The 22,735-nt window shown below is 32.9% G+C and overlaps 3 protein-coding genes across 3 annotated transcripts; 1 reads left to right on the top strand and 2 right to left on the bottom strand.

Moving 5' to 3' along the window:
• Positions 1 to 458: 458 nt before the first annotated feature.
• Positions 459 to 7,680, top strand: LOC134277021 (uncharacterized). The gene is made up of 3 exons (XM_062759296.1): positions 459 to 544; positions 5,949 to 6,176; positions 7,056 to 7,680. Exons 1-3 carry the CDS (start codon positions 490 to 492, stop codon positions 7,337 to 7,339), a joined length of 567 nt encoding a protein of 188 aa, XP_062615280.1. The 5' UTR covers positions 459 to 489; the 3' UTR covers positions 7,340 to 7,680.
• LOC134277020 (neurocan core protein-like) lies at positions 4,212 to 13,952 on the bottom strand. The gene is made up of 14 exons (XM_062759295.1): positions 13,789 to 13,952; positions 13,539 to 13,682; positions 13,113 to 13,248; positions 12,837 to 12,986; positions 12,595 to 12,737; positions 12,322 to 12,483; positions 11,131 to 11,171; positions 10,929 to 11,048; positions 10,524 to 10,637; positions 10,249 to 10,362; positions 8,881 to 9,070; positions 8,706 to 8,756; positions 8,537 to 8,579; positions 4,212 to 4,587 (listed from the first exon to the last, which is right to left on the bottom strand). Exons 1-14 carry the CDS (start codon positions 13,950 to 13,952, stop codon positions 4,537 to 4,539), a joined length of 1,623 nt encoding a protein of 540 aa, XP_062615279.1. The 3' UTR covers positions 4,212 to 4,536.
• Positions 13,953 to 20,603: 6,651 nt separating this feature from the next.
• LOC134277022 (uncharacterized) lies at positions 20,604 to 22,238 on the bottom strand. Its single transcript, XM_062759297.1, has 5 exons — positions 22,127 to 22,238; positions 21,545 to 21,687; positions 21,250 to 21,399; positions 20,732 to 20,872; positions 20,604 to 20,618 (listed from the first exon to the last, which is right to left on the bottom strand). Exons 1-5 carry the CDS (start codon positions 22,236 to 22,238, stop codon positions 20,604 to 20,606), a joined length of 561 nt encoding a protein of 186 aa, XP_062615281.1.
• Between the last annotated feature and the right edge of the window lie 497 nt (positions 22,239 to 22,735).

The raw sequence follows: 22,735 nt of genomic DNA, 5'->3' as shown, positions 1-22,735 counted from the left end.
GGATAACAATGTTAACACTACGGAACATTTAAAAGTTCATTGTGACATTATATTGTAAGTTAATGATATACTCAGTTAATAAAGTCGTTACTATGTTGTTTGAATAATTTCACCGTATTCAATTGCTCTATTCAGAAAGATATGCTACGTTTTGTTTTCTCTGTTATTTAAATCGCTGGATCCACCTAACATTCTTCTCTGCAAGCATTGATGCTATTTATTTTTGGAATGCGCAGTACTATGCGCGATGCAAGCAGTGAGTTTTTCCACTGTCATGGCGGCGGAGGTTACCTGTCCTTGTAATTCCTAGCGGCAGCGACTGGAATCAAGGGCAGAGAACCAGTGCTACAAAATAATGTGGCCTTTATACGGAAAACACTTCTTCATTGTGACAATGACGCATCATATACATAGAAGTGGATAGTGACAACTTATTAAAGATACTATGGTGAATATCTCTATATTCTAACCCTTACTTTCAGATTTAAAATGGATTTATCATCACTGGTTATTGTTCTGTTAACCGTCTTGGACACAGCCATAGGTAAGTAAAATGTGCTTCAGATTAATTTTCTATAAGTGGTTTGACATCCAAAATACAGACGACAAAACAGTGTCTGTTTATACTCTGTGGTTCAGAAAATCTAGAAAGAAGTGAGGAAATATCTTTTCTGCTTACTAGATCTTGTAGTGTGAGTCACTAATAATCAACAAGTAGAGAGACTAATTATTAACTTGTGTTGCCTTATTCATCAATGACACACATACACTTAATTTATGAACCAAGATCACTGTATTTTTTTTGGTCGAAACTAGCTAATAGATGCGAAGTTATGGACAGAAATTATATGAAGTACTTACAGGAACAATCAACTTACCCTTCATATCAATAAATCTATATGTTGTATGTTAAAAATTAGAGCATATGAAATAATTTCGGACCTCTTTGAATTGCTTTCAATTTGGTTTGGTGTACTGAGGAAAAGTGCAATTTTCAAAATTCAACGAATTTTTTTCAAGGAAGTAATTTTAAATGAAGAAAAATTCAGCCAAACTTTGACTGCCTGTAACACAAAAGAAGATGAATATATTTTTTTTATTTTATGAATTGATAAAATGAATAAAATGGACATAACGAAAAGTATATAAGCTAAAAAGTCCAATCAAACACTAAAAATTAGGAACAGAGCGAACCTGTACCTCTAAAACCATCAGTGGAATTTAGTGCCCTATAATGTAGACATGCGATATAATTATGTACTCAGTAAGACATGCGGCTTGTTGACATGCACCTTATAATTATTAGTTTATGAATCTACTCAGGTTACCTATTGCTATCTGTTTTCGTCCGTCGTCGAACGGTGTGCGTCGTGTGTTAACATTTGAACATTTTTAGCTTCTTCTTTGCAACCACTCAATCAATTTCCACCAAATTTGGCATAAAGCATCTATGGGTAATTAGGAACAAAAGTTCTTATTTTCATGGTCCCTGCCCCCCCCCCCCTGGGCCTGAGGGTTGGACGCCAAAACCACTAAAATTAATGCAATCTTTAAAATTCTTCTACTTTACTCCTGGACATCAAGCAGTCAAATTGTTAGCATGAATGTAATGACCATTGAGTCCTCTACCAAAACTGTAAAGTTCATGTCCCCAGGGTCAGGGGTTCTAGTGCTAGGGCGGGGCTCTATGGATAATATAGTGAAAATGCATTATTTCTTTAAAAATCTTCTCTGCTCCTGGGTATTAAATAAACTAACTATTAGTAAGTATATAGTTATGATGAGCAAGAATGCCTCTTTCAAAATTGTGAATTTCATGGCCCCAGGGTAAAATGTTCTGCTGTTAGGGCAGGGCTCTATTTATTGTATAGTGAAAATGCATTATTTCTTTGAAAATATTCTTCTCTGCTCCTGGGTATTAAATAAACTAACTACGTACATAGGTATGGTGAGCAAGAATACCTCTTCCAAAATTGTGAATTTGATGGCCCCAGGGTCAGGAGTTCTGGTGTTAGGGTGGGGCTCTGTTGATTCATTATGTAGTGAAAATACATTAATTCTTTAAAAATCTTCTTCTCTGCTCAAGGGTATGAAATAAACTAACTACGTACAAAGTTATGACGAGCAAGAATGCCTCTTCCAAAATTGTGAATTTTATGGCCCCAGGGTCAGGGGTTCTGGTGTCAGGGCAGGGCTCTATGATTATGAAGTGAAAATACATTAATTCTTTGAAAATCTTCTTCTCTGCTCCTGAATATTAAATAAACTAACTACATACATAGTTATGACGAGGAAGAGAGCCTTTTCCAAAATTGTGAATTTAATGGCCCCAGGGTCAAAGGTTCTGGTGTTATAGCGGGGCTCTATATTGATTATGTAGTGAAAATGCATTATTTCTTTGAAAATCTTCTTCTCTGCTCCTGAATATTAAATAAACTAACTACATACATAGTTATGACGAGCAAGAGAGCGTCTTCCAAAATTGTGAATGTTGATGGCCCCAGGGTCAAAGGTTCTGGTGTTATAGCGGGGCTCTATATTGATTATATAGTGAAAATGCATAATTTCTTTAAAAATCTTCTTCTCTGCTCCTGGGCATTAAATAAACCAACGGCATGAACGTACATCGGTATGATGAGCAAGAATGCCTCTTCCAAAATTGTGAATGTTGATGGCCACAGGGACAGGAAATCTGGTATTAAGGCAGGGCTCTATTGATTATATGGAGAAAATGCATTAATTCTTTGAAAATGTTCTTCTCTGCTCCTAGGTATTAAGAGATGAACTACCTTAATAGCTATGATGACCAAGGGCCATTCTTCCCTGTGAATTTCAAGGTCCCTGGGTCAGGGGTACCATGGAGGGGGGCCCTACTTATATACTGAAAATAAATTGATTGAAATCTGCTCCTTGGTATTATTCAAACATTTTTGATAAGCAAGGGTGCCTTTTTCGAAAATTGTGAAATGTGTGGACCAAGGGTCAGGAGTTCATGTGTGTTAGTCGAACTACTGTTTATTGCTGAATATTACTGATAAGTCGAAATGCATTTTTTGGTTCCCCTACTCTGTCTATGGGTATTCAGTACTGTAAAACGAGAAAATTTGGCGCATACGTATTTTAGCGCAAACGCAAGTGGGAATGCATTGGCGCAAATAAATTTTAGCGCTTGCACTTGTCAGTAAGATGTATAAATGTGATATTTTGTTGTTTTTTTTTATCCCATCAGTATTTGCCTTTTTGGTAAGTCAAGCACGAAAACACATAAGTACCCCGTATATCAGTAAACATTCATTATCTTTACCGTGGTACGTGTTGCTATCACATGGACGTGGTACAATGTTAAAATTTATTTAATTCCCTTTTTCATTTAAAAGAAATGGAGTATTTACTCATTTAAATCACATTAAAATAATGCATGCATCGACAGATATTTAATTAGATAAAACGGTAATCCTAATCAGGTATTGTCTGCAAGCTCAATCGCCATGCTTGATTGCATTGTTTACCTCGAGGCGATAGTTATTGACACGCCAAGAAGCCAAACTTTGAAGGTGCTAATGATAATTATCGGGTAACAACTACCGAGGTAACAATAGTTTAATTAAATTATAATTCGGCAGAACTTTCTGTCTTCCGAACATGTGCAGTGCTAGTGTGTATATAAAATCCAATGACCCTTCTACCTTACGTAATCGCGCGTTTCGGTTTACATGTACTTATGTAAAAGCTTTGAACACACACAAAAAATGATATTAAGAAATCCTTTAGCGCACAATAAATTTTAGCGCTCAGGGGCTTTTGCGCCAAAGGCGCTAATATTAGTAGTGCGTCAAATATTCTCGTTTTACAGTATTAAGTAAGCAAAGAAAGCATGCTTTGTGTATAGTTATGATAAGAAAGGTGCCTCTTTCAAAATGTGAATGTGATTGCTCTGATATCTAGTTTAAAACATGAACCAAATTCAATCGTTGGAAAAGTGTTGCATGATGCTCAGGTGACCTATAAGGCCCATGGGCATCTTGTTTATATTGACATTCAACTTATTATCAATATGTAACTTAATTATGCAAAGATGCTTTTTTAAAATTATGTTAAGATGTGAGAAAATTATGCAAAAATACAATATATATATGTAACCATGTAAGATTATTATGATGACATGCTACGTATTGACTCAACATGTGAGATAGTTATTGTAGACATAATTTTGTTGATAAAGACATAATTATCTTGCATGTTTACATGCTTTTCCTGCATTTTGACATAGTTCATCTCGCAGACAGGGGGTGTAATGCCACTACAAGTTCTAACTGCCAGTATTTTACTTCCTTGAGCGCCTCTAGGTAGCCAAATACTTCTCCTTTAGAACTTCTGCCCCCCCCCCCTTTTGTTTAAATAAGGACTTTTGCAATCTCTTTTTAAGAATACCGTTAAGGTTTTTAGAGATCGAACTGGTTTGTAATATTAACACGAATCCTCTTTTGTCTCTTTGTATCGAAAAGATGTTTTTCTCCTTCGTGTCCTGCCATCTCATCAATAGTGGTTTATTCGTAAACAGGATTTAATTGGCATATTGCTCTTCCCCTGGTAAAAAAACAAATGAGAAACAAAATGATTATTTTCTGAACTTAAATACAAATTTCGTGGTTTATAATTCGGGAAAAAAGAGGACATATTTTTATATTGTACATTGACTAAGATTTAGTCTTGTATTTTGGTAATACGTTTTATATGGATTTGTTTTAGTTTACAACCGAAGTGTAGGAACAACCAAAAATTTCATCTAGAAGTCTGAGAGCTAGAAATACTGGTTATACCCTTAATTCTGTTTCCTTGTTCCTGAAATTCATCATAGCGGTACATTAGGCTTTTAAAAGTTTAGAATATTCAAAGGAAGCATTCCGTATAAAATGGAGTATGACTATTGATGTTTTCCTCATATGAACTGCAAATACCATGAGATGAACTCTTACAAACCCTGGTCTTTAAAGACAGCCATACCAGAATTTTATGTTAAATTAAGTTCATATTTCCTTTTTAAATCATCATGATTTGTAATCATATGTACGTAACTACATGTACCATCTTGTCCTTTTTCTCTCAGACTTTCTTAAAAATTCATACGTTATCGGTTGTTTATCGTGTCTTCTGTAGATATCTTTCCTTTTTGATCAATTTAAGAAATATCACCAGGCACCATTTTTAAAAATCCTTAACTACATCCAGAAACATATCATTATTAATGCCTATAAGACGTGTATGACTCTGACTTAAATGTATTAAAAATTATGTCTTTACACAGAGATATCTAGAGGATTTAAAAACTAATATACAGAAAAAATTATTATGCTTGAAAACACTCGTAACAGACTGGAAAACATGCCCCTATAGGATACAATTATCAGGTTAGATTTAATCACCATTATATTTGATATAATACTAGTATATATAATAATTATATTTAGAAAAAAACTTGTCCCGTCCATAACTAGTACTGGTTAATCAAAATTCAGTAACCTGATGACACTCTACAGGACCCTTTAAAGTATACTCCAGAAAATAAATTGACAAATCTGAAAAATGTGAGAGGATTTGATCGAGCAAACGTTTATAGAACAAAAATCAAACTATTTTGATTTCTTTTTGGGCTCCACAATAGAAAAGAAAAAAATCGTAAACCTCTACTATAATTTACAGGACATCAATAAACATTTTCAAAAAGATGATGTAGATTCGTTAAAAGAAACGTAAGAGGAGCTAAGACACCAGATTTCTTTTAGTTTCACTTACTGAGTAATTTATAATTCACTCATGTAGCAAGGATAGTGCCCTTATCTGACTAATTGCAAGTAAATCAGATTTTCAGAGAAGTATTCTTGTAATAATTTTTAAACGTAAGTTTTTACGTGTTTTATTTACAAAGCCGTCTTTCTTGTTTTATTTAGGGTTGGAATGCTCTAAATGTACTCACGTGGTTATAAAGGACCTCCCTTCATTTCTCCAAAGCATTGTATTACCCAGAAGTCCTCAATGTGCCAGTACCCCTCCAGGACAAACAGCCGATGGCGTGAGTTTGGTCAAGTGTCCCAGTAATCCAACGTCAGGACAAGTGTACAAGTGTGGGACCTACACCGGCACTGTCACAGTGCAAATTGACCTAACTCTCATCAACCGTAAGATTATCTTATTTATTTTAAGACATGTAAATTAATTGGTTGCAGATCTGATTTGCAACATTTTGTAAGGTATATCGCAAATTCTGTATATTGAACAGGAAGTAAGAAATGATATTTAAAAAAAAAATGAGCATTCTGATGAATTTACCTTGCTATACAGGCAAGCTGTTTTTCCCCCAAGTCGAAATATCCTAATCGTCAACAGACACGAGTGTCGCCGAGTTGTTAAATGCAATTAAAAGCTTAGGAACTCCAGTAGGAGGAAATCGGTTACTAACGAACACACCGTATGGAACCTTTTTCACCTTTTACCATAATTATTACTTCGCAGTTATCGTACACATTATTACTGCAAAACATAGAATTATGTGAGGAATAAAATTAAATTATCTCTGTCTTTTGCCTCTAGGATCTACCCCCGATATAACAATACTTTTAGTATAACCAGTAAATGTGTAGTAAGTTAAACAATAAAATGCTATCTTTGTTTGTTATTACTGGAATTAACGGAAGCAACTGTTGCAGAAAAAATACATAACCCCGCGTAAGCGCGTTATGTAACTTTTTTCTGCAATAGCTGCGACCGTTAATTCCAGTAATAACGAACAAAGAAAGACATTTTATTGTTTATATTCATATCTGTTTAAATAATCATTTAAAGTGGGATTAAAAAGATTAATTACTATATTAATGATGCGAACGTCTTTATACGTTTCATTGATGAAACAGCCACTGATCAAGAAATCTGTACAGGCGACATGCAAAATATAGTTCATGCAGTGATTAAAGCAATGAGTTTTCTTAAGAAATGAAGGAGAAAATATTCAGTGGATGTAAATATGATGACGACCAGTACTTGTCTTTGTTTTGTTACAGCCACTGTAAATGCTGATATAGTATACCGTGACTGTGTTCTGATGGACCCAGCAATCCCCGCTTCATGCGCCCCACAGAACAACATTCCTGCTGATAATGCAGTGTTGAAATCTGTGTTGTCCGGCCTAGCAGATATCAATGCTGTCACCTTTGTCGGTACCAGATGCGTGGAAGACGAGAGATCTATGAGTAGCCTTAGGTCTACAGGAACACATCTGAGTGAAACCAAAATTTTCCTTTGCATGTTCATGCTTCTAATTTCTAAATATGTATATCACTTATGATAATGAGAATCGATCATAGTTACCCCTTTATCCAGGGGAAATCATCTACATAATTATTAGTGTCATCCAGGAGATAACATTTACTGAATATTTTATTCATATTTCCCACTTTGACCTTTGTTGATATGTAAACCATCAGTCATAGTTTTACACTACCATTGCAGGCTTTTTCATGAATATGACCAAATGTAAATGACTTTGCTTTTCTTGGAAAAAAGATTTTCAAAGACGTTTTTCCAATGTAATTCTATTTCAACTTTGTGTCGTATAGGTATGACCAATCATGGCTTTGCTGTTCTTGAGAAGATTTTTTTCTCTCTAATAAAATCACTGAATCACCAGTTCTTCTGTTTTTATTTCCTAATGCGCTTCGGTGGCGGAACAACGCAGATATATTTACAACGTTAAATAAAACGATTGGAAAGGGAAATTACTAAAGTCATTTTTTTAGATTGAACATATTTTATTGTAATAAACATAAACAATAAAATCTGGTCATTTTTTGATTGAACATATTTTATTGTTATAAAGATATACAATGGAATCATGTAATATTTTTTTTTACATGTAACATATCTTATTGTAATAAACAAATACAATGAAATCATGTCATGTTTTTGAAATGAACATATTTTATTGTATTAAACATAAATAATGAAATCGGGTATATATTTTTAAACCCAATTCCCTGCCTCATTACATGAAAAGTGTAAACATTTAAATTATATATATATCAGGTAAAAATCTCCACAGTATACTCGTAGTTACGGAATAAGATTTTTATTTAATAAGTTGTATTTTATTCCCTCGACAAACACTCGTGAGTGGAATTCACACAATTATTTATTTCCCAATTGCAAACAATGACAGTGGGTTGGGAAAAAGAAATATATTTATCAAAATACTGTGAGCGCTTTCAACCATGTTGATTAGAAAAACAGCTTAGAGTATAAGTTTTGTAGAGTTCATCCGAAAATTACTAATTACTTTATATCGTTATTTTTCAAGAGTTGATCCATTTATACATATAAAATATCAGTCATGGTTTTGAAACAGTTAAAGTAGCAACATATTTCATGCAATAAATATTAAACAAAACAATCTGTTGATATAAAATGCAGATTAAAAAACACATTACCTTATCATTATATCTCATTTAAGAAAGTTTTTGGATGTAAAACTAAACAAGTTACATACTGAACTAGGTTGTTTTAAATTCTGGACCGACTTTGGCTGGTATCTACAAAAAACAATTTAAAAAATAATGTTGAAAAAATTGACAACATTTAAACGCATATATATTTGAAAGTCTATATATGAAAATATGACATTTTAAAAGCATCCATATTTGAAAGTCAATACTTACACAAGTTTTGGCTGAGAGTCAGGTTTTCGAACATCTAAGTAGCTAGATAGCCTAAAATCAAAACAAATGAACTCATCTATAACAAGAGCACTCAAAATATACTTTAAGGAGGCAGTGGTTGTACATTCAAGAGAGAAAGAGAGAGAGAGAGAGAGAGAGAGAGAGAGAGAGTTACCATGAGTGGTCCACTTCCTTGTATTTCTTCTTGTTTTTACAGACGAGGAATATAATGATTCCAGCAGTAAGTGCTAATGCTGTTACTATTGCTGCCAATTTGAATTCGTTGAGTTTACAAGTTCGATCATTTAGCCCATCAAAGCAATCAAACAGGAATATACATGGGTCTGTTTCACATTCATCTATGTCTGTAAAAATCGAGGAGGTGAAAATTTGTATATCATTACTCGAATAGAATAAATATTAAGGTCTTTAACCCTTATCTGAATTGAGAAATAGTCAGACATTACAGATTGGCAGCAGCAATGATGTAAACCATAGTGACGACAAGGGCAGGATGGACATAAACAATGCATTTATACTGAAGTTTAAGGATGTCGTCTATAGTCTTCCATACATAGGTAAAGAGTTGGTACTTATCATTGATAACAGAAATGATTTTTGGAGATAGAATAAATGAAATTTGAAGTAGTTTGATTAAAGCATAAGATCATCAGTCGACTGCTGAAACCTGTGGTGGGCTTTGACATCCTTTAACAGTTATTTAGATGTTTTTTTTATGAGCTAAAATTCAACATAAACATATTTGTTGGTAATTGATTCGAACGTTGCCAAGATGCTTTAGCTCTCAAAACATAAAACAAGAAAACACTGATGCGACCATCAATTGTCGCCCGGGAAATATATAAAGTAAACATCGAAAATGAATCTTGATCAACAATTCGCTTAGATATGTGGTAAAAGGCATGCGTCTAATTAATGGAGAAGATAGTCGCAAAAATTAAAAAAAAAAAATGGTAGTCGGATAAAAATCATCAAAAACGATACCATTGTAAACTTTATCAATTTCTCAAGTAAATGTTGGCTGCATATATTAAATATAAATTGAAGTTAGACATACGCATCATTTATATTTAAAAATGTATTATTTTTCATTTTCAGAACATAAAACATGAACTGTGCAGAGTACGCTTTTATCCGAGAAGTAAAATTCGATGTTCTAAAAAAGGGACCTGTCGTTGTTTCGATAGTAAATAATACATGTAAATAACTTTATATATTAAATATGAAAAAACATATATATTTTTACAGATTCACTTTATGGAAGTAAATATATTATGTATCTCGTAATTTATATACGAAAAGAACATTCTGATTAACAATCTTTTAAACGTTTAGAAAACCTTTAATTCTACATAACTACTCCCACCCCAATCCCCATACACCAACACTTAAACTTATATGTATAGAGCAGCCGGGTCCTTCGGGCTGCAATAATGACTGGTTACATGCCACTATGTACAGAAAGGACATAAAACAATAGATAACCTCAGATTCGCTTATCTAAAAATGACATAGTACCTACCAATTTCACAGTTGTATCCTCCAAAGCCCGCAGCACATGCGCATTGGTAAAGGTTTATCTGATCTACACACGAGCCACCATTAAGACAAGGAAAACTTGCACACTCGTTTATGTCTATAAATTAGAAGATAACGAATAGCAAATAAAATATATAAAATCAAAATAAATCATAATATAATCTTAAAATATCTTAAAATAACCCATATTCCTAACAATTATTAATATAGTAAAAGTTATCTTAGAAAAAGAAAAAAAAACCTCTCAGGCATATATACCTGTTTCGCAATTAGCACCAGTAAATCCAGGATGACAAAAGCAGGAAAACGAATTAATAAAATCTGTACATGTCCCGTTATTCAGGCATGGTTGGCTAGCACACTCATCAATTTCTAGAGAGGCAAGGTGTATAAAGAGGATTAAAATATATTGAACCTTGCAATTTCAACCCAAGAATGTAGAAAGAAACATTGTAAATATATGTGACAATTAAGTGTTTACTTGTGTTGTAAAAAATTCATAAAATACAGTAATATATCAAGTTTGCACTTGAGTCAAGTGTTTTTAACAGCATTATAACATTAAAATGGAATATGAGTTTTAAGGGCGCAAAAACCTCTTCATAAAGATATTTATAGTCCAGAGTCAAATCTAATCATTTTGTACGAGGCAGTCTGAAATACCTGTTTGACATATTCTGTCGGTGTACCCAGAAATACAGCTACACGTGAAGTTTTGAGTCATTCCTAGGCGAATGCATGTCCCATTATTCAGACAAGGTTCATATAAACAGGGGCTTATATCTGTCATACAAAAAGGAAATTAGTTTGCGATAAGGCATATTTATTATTAATTCCATAACGTTTTTTATAAAGTTAAATATACCTGTAACTCTTATTTCAACACAACGAGAATCACTTGCTTTTCTACAAAAGAATTAACACATGTATATTTCAAAAAAGGTAATGTCTTGTAAAGTATTTCATCCAATGTCAAGAATCTGTCAACAATAACATGAAATAATAATAATAATAAAACTTAAAAAAAAAAGGAACTCTGTGCATTGCATTCCGTTGTCATATTACCCTTCTAGACATTGGTAGGAAAAGTTTGATTGTAAATATACGTCAGGTATTACTTTTATATGTTTAATTATTTTAGACTCTTGTATTATATGTACATTAAACATTAGAAGACTATGTTTTGTTTGGTGTTTAATCAACGAAGAAGGTACGCTTTGGACTTTATTGTGCCCTAAAATTTAATGTTCTTAAAAATACATGAAAATGGCTTTAACTCTTTACAACTTACAGAATTGCTATGCAACATACATTGAATCCTCGCGTCATAGAAATATTACTTTACCATTTCCCCGCAAGCACTTTATAGCGGGGTACAAATTTCTCTAAAGTTTAGCGTAAATAATATTCTGAAATAATATTTTAATTAGAAAATAGCTTTTCTTATTTTATGAGATTAAAGCAAGTATAAAATAGTTGGAATTTGGCAATAAATTGAAGATTAAATGAACTTTTTAAAGTGCGTGAAAATGCGTGATTGCGGGGAAACGGTATATGCGTGATTTTGCGTTAGAAATAGGAAATGGTATATGCGTTAAAATGCGTGACTGCGGGGAAGGGTGTTAACAAGAGTTGAGTAGATGAATATAATAATTCATAATAGAATATGGCATGAAGGAGGACTATTCTGGAAATGACGTCATTAATATGGTACATATTTAAGGGAAAAGCTTAAGAATGACTTATTTCTGTGCCTTTTTTCTTTAGAAAATAGTGCCTGCCCCCGTGGATATGGATATATTATGTAAATTGCTTTGAAAAATCACATATCTCAAAATCTTTGTCGGTAATGCATACAGACTATGTTTTCTGAAAGAAAATTCAACTGAAAATTGATGTCTTCTGCAACTTTTTAAGAAAATACGGGTGATTTGAGTATTCTTACTGCATGGAATTTCTATGATTCAAAAAGAATGAATTTAAATTTCTTTTATCCCTTCCATATTTTTGTAGAATACAGGGCTATATTTGTATTGAAACTGTAACTTGTTCTTACCCATTGTTATCCTCTGCTAAGGCACAGAGAATATGTGAACCGATCTGTAGTGCTGTTGGTGTCCATGTTGTGTTTATAAAGAAAACCCCTGGTCGTCCTGGGTATGGCATGGGAGAAGTATACGTCATCCCAGCTGGTGAGGTAACATCAACTCTTGTTATTCTTTTTTAAAAAAGGTCGATAAAAATATTGAATAATTTGCAGTTAACAATATATTTGTGAAATCGATCTTAGAATGACATTAAAAAATGAACAATGTTAAAAAGAAAGTACGTTTGATTGCTAGCGATGTAAAACGAGATTTGTAACGTTTGTCCCGTCAAAAGGTTAAAAATGGTACCCTCTGGAGGAGTGCTATTGACAAAAACAGGTCGCTCATCACAACCACCTGACAAACTAGCAGTCCTGACTAGAAACTGAAAAAAATCACATTAACTTCCTTGAGAACTGAAAAACCTCCAAGTGTGATTAAAAAGAATATAAACTTCTTAATTTACTTTATTAAAAAAGTTTACCTGGAGATGAATTGCCGTCATTGGGTCTGATGGAGTATACGTCGTCCCACCAATAGTAATATTTGAGCGGGGAAAGTCTTCTACAGTTACAGCTACAGCATATGTGCCATTCACGGTGTGATTTGATGGAAAGGATATCGTGCATGTCTCCTACCAAAACATTAAAAATTCGATTCATAAAAATCAAAATCTAGTAAGAATTGCTTGGTTTAGAATTTCAGATTCAAATTCTGTACTTAATTATAATGATATGGTATCTAGCAATTATTGATTTACTCTATCTAAGCTGGCGTAAGGGAGAGCGGAACAGACGGATACACACTCTGACCCTGTGGACCAACGACATCTTAAAATATCACCATCAGCATCTGCTACTGGAATTTGTAAGGCAAGCCGACAACCATACTGTAGTCTGAAAAAAGATTGAAATCATAAAAATTTTATATTAAAGACATTTTCTACAACTTTTGATTTTACTGCTTTTGGTATTCATTAAACATTAAAATACATAGCGAGCTTATGCGTTCATCGACAGTTTTTTGTTTCACTTCTGTTAATGAAAGTGAATAAATTGTTAAGAGAAAAGGATTGATTGCAAAAGTTTGACAGTAGCAATAATACCAGACTTGGGTTAAATATCTTATCAGCTTACTTGACCCAGTTTTTATTACTTTGTATGTTAAAAAAGATGACGAGTCTTACGTGTACATTGGCTTCCCTGTTGTGACAGGACTGGTGTTAGGTTGCTGGATATCACTCCTACTGGCCAAATTAACGACTGTTCGAATTGACCAGGATCCAGCAGACGTCCCATAGTCCAAACTTATCCAGCAACAACTTGCAAATCTATATGAATTAAAAGACAAAAACCTTGAACTACAAAAATCCTTTCATATAATGAGATTATGGGAGTTGTATTTGTGAAGAAGTGTAGTGTTCTCTATCATCTTACTCAACGACGAAAGGACCTTCTCCTGGAAATGTATAGTCAAAGGTCCTCTCCCCTTGTTCCCAATCCTCAGCTACGCTTGCTCCTGTACATATGTAGTTTACTGAACTCAAAGACTGGGAGGTCGTATTACAACCTGACGTACATCTCCAGAAAGTACTACTCATCCCCGTAACCAGGTTCCCTATCAACGCTGGAGTGCAACCGGACCCCTACCATATCGCCATCCCAGCTTGAATGAGAACTGGACCTTCAAATTGTTAGAAAAACTTAAATTTATGAATATAAATTACAATCTATTTAAATGAACAAAGTACTGAAGTTTTCACAGCAGAAAAATAACTTTAAGGATGGATTGCTACTCATTACAATGATGCTTCTCATGGATATTTATTTAAAAGATAACTAATTACAGTGATTTTATTTTAAAAAAAACATGTAAAACTAAACTGTAAAGGTGAAGAGTTAAAATAAAAATATAAAGGAATATAACAAAATGTACAATGGGGTGTATAAAAAGAAAAAAAAATCTCGGGGTTTTTTTTCCCGCTACATTGTTAATTTTTTTATGATTTCAGAATGTACCAAAACTTTACCCCGTAACCGATTCCGGTAGGTTGCCAACTTATCGTGCCGCCTCTAAAATGATCAGCTTCAGACACTGTTACAATAAAAAAGTACAAAACAATATGAAGTATGGGATTCATCCTTATTTTCTTATTTTTCCAGACAAAAAGCCTGCCTTTATATTAAGAAGCCAATTTGAAAGCAACCAATAAGATCATTGAACACACAGATGGATCCACTTCCTTATAACATTGATGATATATGAAAAACAATGGAAAGTTTCCAAATATAAATAAATATGTCAAAAAAAACTTCAAGAAGGTTGAAAGGTATAACCTTAAAACTGGGTGTGTCAACTTGGATATACCTGGGTAGTATTGTTCATGTAAAATATTACAATCATGCAACTTTTACTGCATTCATAAGGAAGTTCTCACGCGATTGTTCAAACTTAAATCCAGCCCAAGTATCATCTTCAGGTTAGGGTGCATATTTTTACACCTTCCTTAAAGACTGAAATATACCTTGTAAACATTTAAGAACTGATAACGTAAAGTCAACTATAAAGGGATGACATGCTTAGTAATAATAATAGAAAAAAAAGAAATAATTTTGTTTGTTAATTACATTTTCAAGTAAGTATCTTTATTTCCAGATACTGTGATAAATTATTTGATGGACCTGCCACATGTAATCCTATGTACAGAAACATAGTCTTCTTCTTTACTTCTATTCTTTACTGAAAATTTATAGTTTGTACCTTTTTTTATATTTTTTGTTTTATCTTTGTTGATCATAAATCAATTTATCTTTAAAATGCATCTATCTATTCGAATGCACGAAAATGTTAAGATCATGCACAACAGTATACAAAAGTTAATTTCAACCAAACAGTTCCACAATAATGGATAGTTTGCTGTATTCTTAGCATTGTTTGTAAGGCTCGTTATTTTAATTGTATTTTAGAGGAGCTTGTATTAAATTTTTTAAGTGGTCATCCAACTAGAACTTATTGCTCTCTTTTTAAGGAGGAAATGCTTGAAAATTATATCTCCGTTTTATAAAATATTTCGACATTCAAAATTAAATATCAATAAACACACTTTTACTGGGTTCTTAAAATTCATTTAGAAATCCTTACAAAGATACGTAACGGGTTCAAGAAAATATTCTTCCAAGCATCTTCTCCTCATTACAATATTTACTACAAAGAAAGAGAAACTTCAGGATTGTTGTACAACACTGTTTATTCTAGAGGTGCTGTAAATCAGATGTGGATACTTGTACTTAAAAAATCCAGGAACTTTAAATAGGTTTGAAATCAAATTTTTTTTTACCCGGATCAACATCGAAACGTACGACTTTCAACATTCCCCACGATGAAGACTTTTTAAGACCATGCTTTTTTACGTTATTGACATCCACTTTTCAATAAAAATGGAAAATTTAAAGTTACTATTTTGTAGTTCGTCCTTTGAAACGATAATTTTGTTAAGAAGAAAAAAAATCCTGATTGTACACACAAGTACTTTTAAGTAAACATTAAAAGATGCTTGATTTTCTTTGTAGTTTTTGAAGACTAGGGTCATCCAAAAATGTGTAAGAATTCTCATGATTACTTTTTGCACCTCGTAATTTTTTTGAGTCTACATGTATATAAATTATATGTTTACTTGGAGGGCTAATATCAGGTTCGAGATCAAAACAGTAGAGTGATGACACCCGGTATCTAAAACCACAGGCAATCAAAGGACAAAGACATGTATTTAAACATTTTTCTCGTGAAAGGGTTTTATTAAATTTTGTCGTTAGGAAAATTTGAGCTATCTTTATTTTGTTGCTCGGCAAAAAATTATCTCTGAACAAATTCAAGATAAATTTTAGTGTAGAAAATATTTTTCTTTAACAGTTTGATATAAATTCTACTTTTAATTTATACAAATTACTCAGAAATGATGGATTGAAATTTGAGGGCAAGACAGCTCCTTGAGAACGAGTTGAGAAATAGATAACTCAATCCTGAGGGCGAGACAGTCGTATTTCCAAGATGATTTCTCGCCTAGTCCAAAAGGGATGTATCAGGGCTGATGCACTACTTGGTATGTGATATAAAGCAACTTTATTACAATGCAGTAGTTGCATTAAACACGAATCCTCTGACAAGTTAAATTGTTGATTTGAATGTAAGAATTCTTCTCCACTCAACTTGAGGTGCATATGATATGACCGAGTTACAGGGCTGCTATAAGCTTAGATTTTGTGTACATAAATCTTTTGAATTCGAAAAGTATATATCAAACATCTCCCTGAGAATACAGATTCAGTAGAGAACAATTTCGACAAAAAGAGTTCTTTTAGTCTACAATTGAAGTGTAGAAACAATTGAAATTTTCATCTAGAAGACTGATTTCAAAATGACCAAAAGCGAATAATATTGGGTTTTCGGTGCTCCGTTAAATCTGTTTCCTTGTTTCTGAAATTCATCACAGCGGTATATAAGGCTTTTAAAAGTTTAGAATATACAAAGGAAGCATTCCGTATAAAAGAGAGTATGACTATTGATGTTTCCTCTTATGAACTCCAAATACAACAAGAGGTAAAAAATCCCTGGTCTTTAAAATACCAAAACTTTAGTAAACGAAGTTCATTTTCATTTTTTAATCATCATGATTTGTGTTTTTATGTACGTAATTACCAACTTGTCCCCTTTCTGTGAGACTATCTGAGAACATTTATAGGTTATCGGTTGTTTTTCGTGTTTTATGTATCTATTTTTATTGAGCAATTTGAGAAATAGCATCAGGGATCTTCAGCTACATTCAGAAACATATTAATACAAATGCCCAAAATGATTGAAATAGATTACAGATAGTCTCGTTCAACCAGACCCTCGGCTGTCTCCGTAAATCTCCGACCAGCCAGAGGGTCTGGTAAAGATACGTAATATCGTTTGTAACGCCAAAACGAGGCTTACCGAAATTCTGGTAAAGTTTTTGATTGGCTGAAAAGAACACACTTACACGATTTAAATAAATACATGATAAATCAGCAGAAAAATAACTTAAAGATGTAAAAGTTATATGTCTAAAAGTTAAATATGTTAGATAGGAATTCTTTACGGTAATGCCCACCAGTTATAGGTAAGTGTGTTTTATTATGTCTTACAAATATTCTGTACGAAAGCCAAAGTGAAAGTAGTGTAGCCCTACCTGCGTAATACACATTCCTTCGATTGATATTGTATTTACTCGTTTGGTGTCCCAAATTAAACATTATGCTTGAAAACACTCATTGAGGACTGTCACATAACTCGTTGCAGACTAGAAAACGTGCTGCTATGTTACAATTTTTACATCTCGGTGTGTACTAGTTTGCACTTATCTGGATAAAATTTATTCGTTATTTCATTCCGTTGATAACAATATTAAAAAAATGCACTAGAGTTGCGACAAAAAAAAAAGATAGAACGCAAATTTATTTTCTTCTCTTTGTATTACTTTAAGTGTGTTTTTATCGTCATTCAGTTTTGTCCCTCGCTTTGCTCGGCACTAAAGCTTATGGTACTTCGAAAAGATACCAACATATACTTAATGACGTGTTAGTATGAACACTTATGTTTCCTTCAACAAATACGAATATTCATTACAGATGACTGTTCATTCACAGGTCAAATCCAATCATATCCAAATGATAAACGTAGCTTGCGACAAAATGTTAGTAAAGTTCTAGTACCAGATTTTTGTAATAAAGAAAACAATTTTGGGCCCCATGGTTAAAATATGATTTAAAAAGCCTAATTGCACCTTATTGAATATTTACCGGACAATATTCCAACATATAAATACAATGTGCTACTGTAAAAATGTTAGACGAATTGAAGAAAAAAGTAGTTTTGGGGCCTTCATTATTTTCCTCAAAGGTTAATAAAACATTAATATTGCACATCTACAAGACACAATCAATCATATTGCTAACATGTTGCAATACTGTTTAAAAGATGGCAGAGAAATTGGGACAAATGCTCATATAAGTATGCAAATTTACTCCTGATCTCTCGAAGATCTCAATCTCTCGAACCAACATATGGGTCCCGTTACATATATTTCGTTGTTTTTTTTTTTTAAATCTAATGCAGCATGACGCCTCCAATGTGATTATAATGGCAAAGTTCATGTTTTGCTCTGGCAAACCCGGAATAAGTGTCAGATCAAAAAGTAAAATAAGAAGTGCTCAATGGCACTATGTAAAAAAGATTCTGTGAAAGTCTTATTAAATTTCATTCAGTGGTATGAGAGGAGTTGCGCATAAGAGATGGGTGTACAGCCATACGGAAAGACGAACGGACGAACATTCTCATCACTATGTACCCGCCCACTTTTCGAGCGAGCGGGTATAATAAATGAAATTACATTTCATAATGCGCTATATCTTCAGTGGTAGAAAAAAAATGATATTGTTAGAGCGTAAAAAAGCCCACGGGAAAGGAAAATTATGTTTAAAAAAGATAATAATCAGGTAAAAAAAACTCTATTGTTATTGCATATAATTTTTATCCAACTCCTTGTTTTCTTTTCCCTCCCAGATACATATGTACTCATGAATAGAATACACACACTCTGATTAAAATCAGATTCCTTGATCTGCTCACACAGCGAATTATGTGAGCGGATCAAAGGATCTGATTTTAATATTAAGAAATAATACATCGAATAAAACAGCTTTATATTTAAGGATGGTAGACAAATTAATGTGCTACGATATAAAATATGCAGAAAAAAGTTTAGATTATCCTTTATCATTGTTAACAAGTTCATCCCAAAATAATTTTTTTTTGAAAATTTGAGGCATTTATACATATACGATATCAGTCATAGTATTGATACAAGTAAAAGTAGCCATAGATTTCATGTTAAAAATAAAACAATATTGATCTAAAATACAGTTTCTGATGTCCTGATCATTATGTCTCATTTTAAAAAGTTTTTGAATCTTAAACTAAACGATTTACAAACTGAACTAGGTTGTTTCAAATCTTGGACCGACTTTGGCTGGTAACTGTAAAAAAAATAAAATAAAATTGTAAAATAATAAAAAAAAAAAATTAAAAAAAAACAAAAAAAAACCCAAACAAAATTGTGTTAAAAATACATGAATGACTTTTTAAACGCATTTATATTTGAAAGTCAATACTTACACAAGTTTTGGCTGAGAGTCAGGTTTTCGAACATCTAAGTAGTTAGATAGCCTAAAATCAAAACAAATTAACTCATACAAATCAAGAGCACTCAAAGATAGTTTCAAGTAATGAGAGAGAGAAAAAAGAGAGAGAGGTATTTACCAGGAATGGTCAACTTCTTTGTATTTCTTCTTCTTTTTGTAGATAATGAATATAGTGATTCCAGCGATGAGAACTAGTGCTATTACTTTTGCGGCCAATTTAAATTCATTGAGTTTACAAACCCAATCATTTAGCCCGTCAATGCAATCAAAGAGGAATGTACATGGATCTATTTCACATTCGTCGATGTCTGTCAAAGTATATATACGTAACTAATTACTATGTGACAGTGAGTATACATTTGTAATGCATCTGAAGATTGTTAATGAAAGCTCTAATGTTGTACGTTTTCAATTTAATTATTTTCATTAATACTACTATACCGACCATTGTGAATTCACGAAGAAGACACAATTCAAAGATTAACATTCTTAAAACTATACCCTGTAAAACCATTTATAGCAGATTTCAAATACCTGTCTGACATATCCCGTCTGTGTATCCAGCAATACAGCTACATGTGAAGTTTTGAGTCATTCCTTGTGGGATGCACGTCCCATCATTTAGGCAAGGGTCGTATGAACAGGGATTCATATCTGTATCATGAATAGAAAACATATACTGTGAATTTGTTTATGGTATATAAGGTATACTTGTTTCCATTTTCAAACGATTATTTTCTCAAAGTGTAAAACGTACCACCTTTAACTCTTATTTCAAACACCGAGAATCACTCGCTTTTCTACAAAAAAGCATTAAGTTATAATGCAATAAACAAGTGTAGAAACAGTTAAGAAAGAAACTGCCTTTTTGTCAGAGGACTTACCCATTATTATCTTCTGCTAAGGCGCATAGTATATGTGAACCGATCTGTAGTGCTCTTGGTGTCCATGTTGTGTTTATAAAGAAAACCCCTGGTCGTCCTGGGTATGGCATGGGAGAAGTATACGTCATCCCAGCTGGTGACGTAACATCAACTCTTGCTATTCTGTCGAAACATGAAAATGACCTTAATTACATAATGTGCAGTTCAAAATATTATTGTAAATTCGATGTTATGTTAAACATTAAAAAAATCGACCAATGCTTCATGCAGTGTACGTCATTGCTAGCGACGTAAAAGGAGATGTGTAACGTTTGATCCACCATAACATTAATAATGGTGCCCTCCGGGGGTGTATTATTGACGAAAATGGGTCTTTCATCACAACCACCGGACAAACTGGGAGTCCTCACAAGAAACTAAAAAATACGAATCAAGGAGTCTATAAATTTGATTTAACAGAAATCTTCAAAACTTTAAGGGAAAAGTACATTTACCCTATCTATATATATATATATATATATATATATATATATATATATATATATATATATATATATATATATATATATATATATATATATATATATATATATATATATATATATCCAAAAGAAATAAAATAAATATCTCAGTGTCCGGTAATCAATATTAAAATAAAATAAAAAGGCAACTCTTGTTAAAACGTAAGCGCTTACGTTTTAACAAGTGTTGCCTTTTTATTTTATATATATATATATATATATATATATATATATATATATATATATATATATATATATATATATATATTTACCTGGAGATGAACTGACGTCATGGGGCCAGAAGGAGTATACGTCGTCCCACCAATAAGAATATTTGAACGGGGAAAGTCTTCGACAGTTACAGCTACAGCATATGTACCATTTATGGTGTGATTTGATGGAAAAGTTATCGTGCATGTCTCCTAAGCAAAATGTTTGTTCATATAATCATTTAAATCAAGTATGGTAACTTTTGTTAAACATTAGGATATAAAAGTTTTAATGTAGGATGATGAAATATCATGTTCTAAGGTTAAATAAATTCTTGTCTCACAAATATTTATTTACTCTATTTAAGCTGGCGTAAGGGAGAGCGGAACAGACAGAGACACACTCTGACCCCGAGGACCAACGACATCTTAAAATATCACCATTAGCATCTGCTACTGGAATTTGTAAGGCAAGCCGACAACCATACTGTAGTCTGAAAAAAGATTGAAACCAAAGTTGTAAAAAGTGTCGGCCATCAATGATGGCAGACAATAATTTCGATCAAAGAAAAGCTCACTTGAGATTTAATTTTCATTCCGTTTTATTTACATTTTCAAATACTTTTGCTTAAGATTCTTTGCAAATTAGGAGACTGTTAATTTTCTCATGAACTACTGTGGATGAGTATGACCATTGTAACGTCATAATACCATACTTAACTTCAAAAATATAGTGCTATCTGTTTTGTTTAAAAATGGCAGTTGAATGGCGCAACATGAGGCAACTCGTCATAAGTCATAAAAATAATGTAAATATGAGAGATGAATTTAATTTTTGAAGATTCATGAGGTTATGAACTACGACGCTTCATAACCTCATGGATCTTCGAAAATTAAAATTCATTTCTTAAATGAAGATGAATCAAATCCTGAGTCTTACGTGTACATTGGCTTCCCTGTTGTGACAGGACTGCTGTTAGGTTGCTGGATATCACTCCTACTGGCCAAATTAACGACTGTTTGAATTGACCAGAATCCAGCCGAAGTTCCATAGTCTAAACTTATCCAACAACAACTCGCAAATCTATTATTTTTAAAAGAGACAAATTTTTAAGTGCAAAGGGGCGTGTTTTCGTCATTTGTCCGAATGAGTAGCATAAAAAACAGCCAAGGTAACAAAATCGAATTAAAGATTAACACAATGTTAATAAAATACAAACTTGACATATAAATGTTTTTTTTTTCATATTCTGACTTTTTTAAAATTAATGAACATGTGGATATATTTTGCAATCTTACTCAATGACGAAAGGACCTTCCCCGGGAAATGTATAGTCAAAGGTCCTCTCCCCTTGTTCCCAATCCTCTTCTAAGCTTGCTCCTGTGCATATGTAGTTTACTGTACTCAAAGACTGCGAAGTCGTATTACAACCTGACGTACATCTCCAGAAGGTACTATTCATCCCCATAACCAGGGAACCTACCAACGCTGGAGTGCAACCAGGCCCCGTACCATATCGCCATCCCAGCTTAAATGAGAACTGGACCT

This window comes from Saccostrea cucullata, unplaced genomic scaffold (assembly GCF_032062105.1).
Source record: "Saccostrea cucullata isolate Sc308-1 unplaced genomic scaffold, CSIRO_AGI_Scuc_v1 ctg12661, whole genome shotgun sequence".
Taxonomy (NCBI): domain Eukaryota; kingdom Metazoa; phylum Mollusca; class Bivalvia; order Ostreida; family Ostreidae; genus Saccostrea; species Saccostrea cuccullata.
This window is presented reverse-complemented; position numbering and strand designations above follow the sequence as displayed.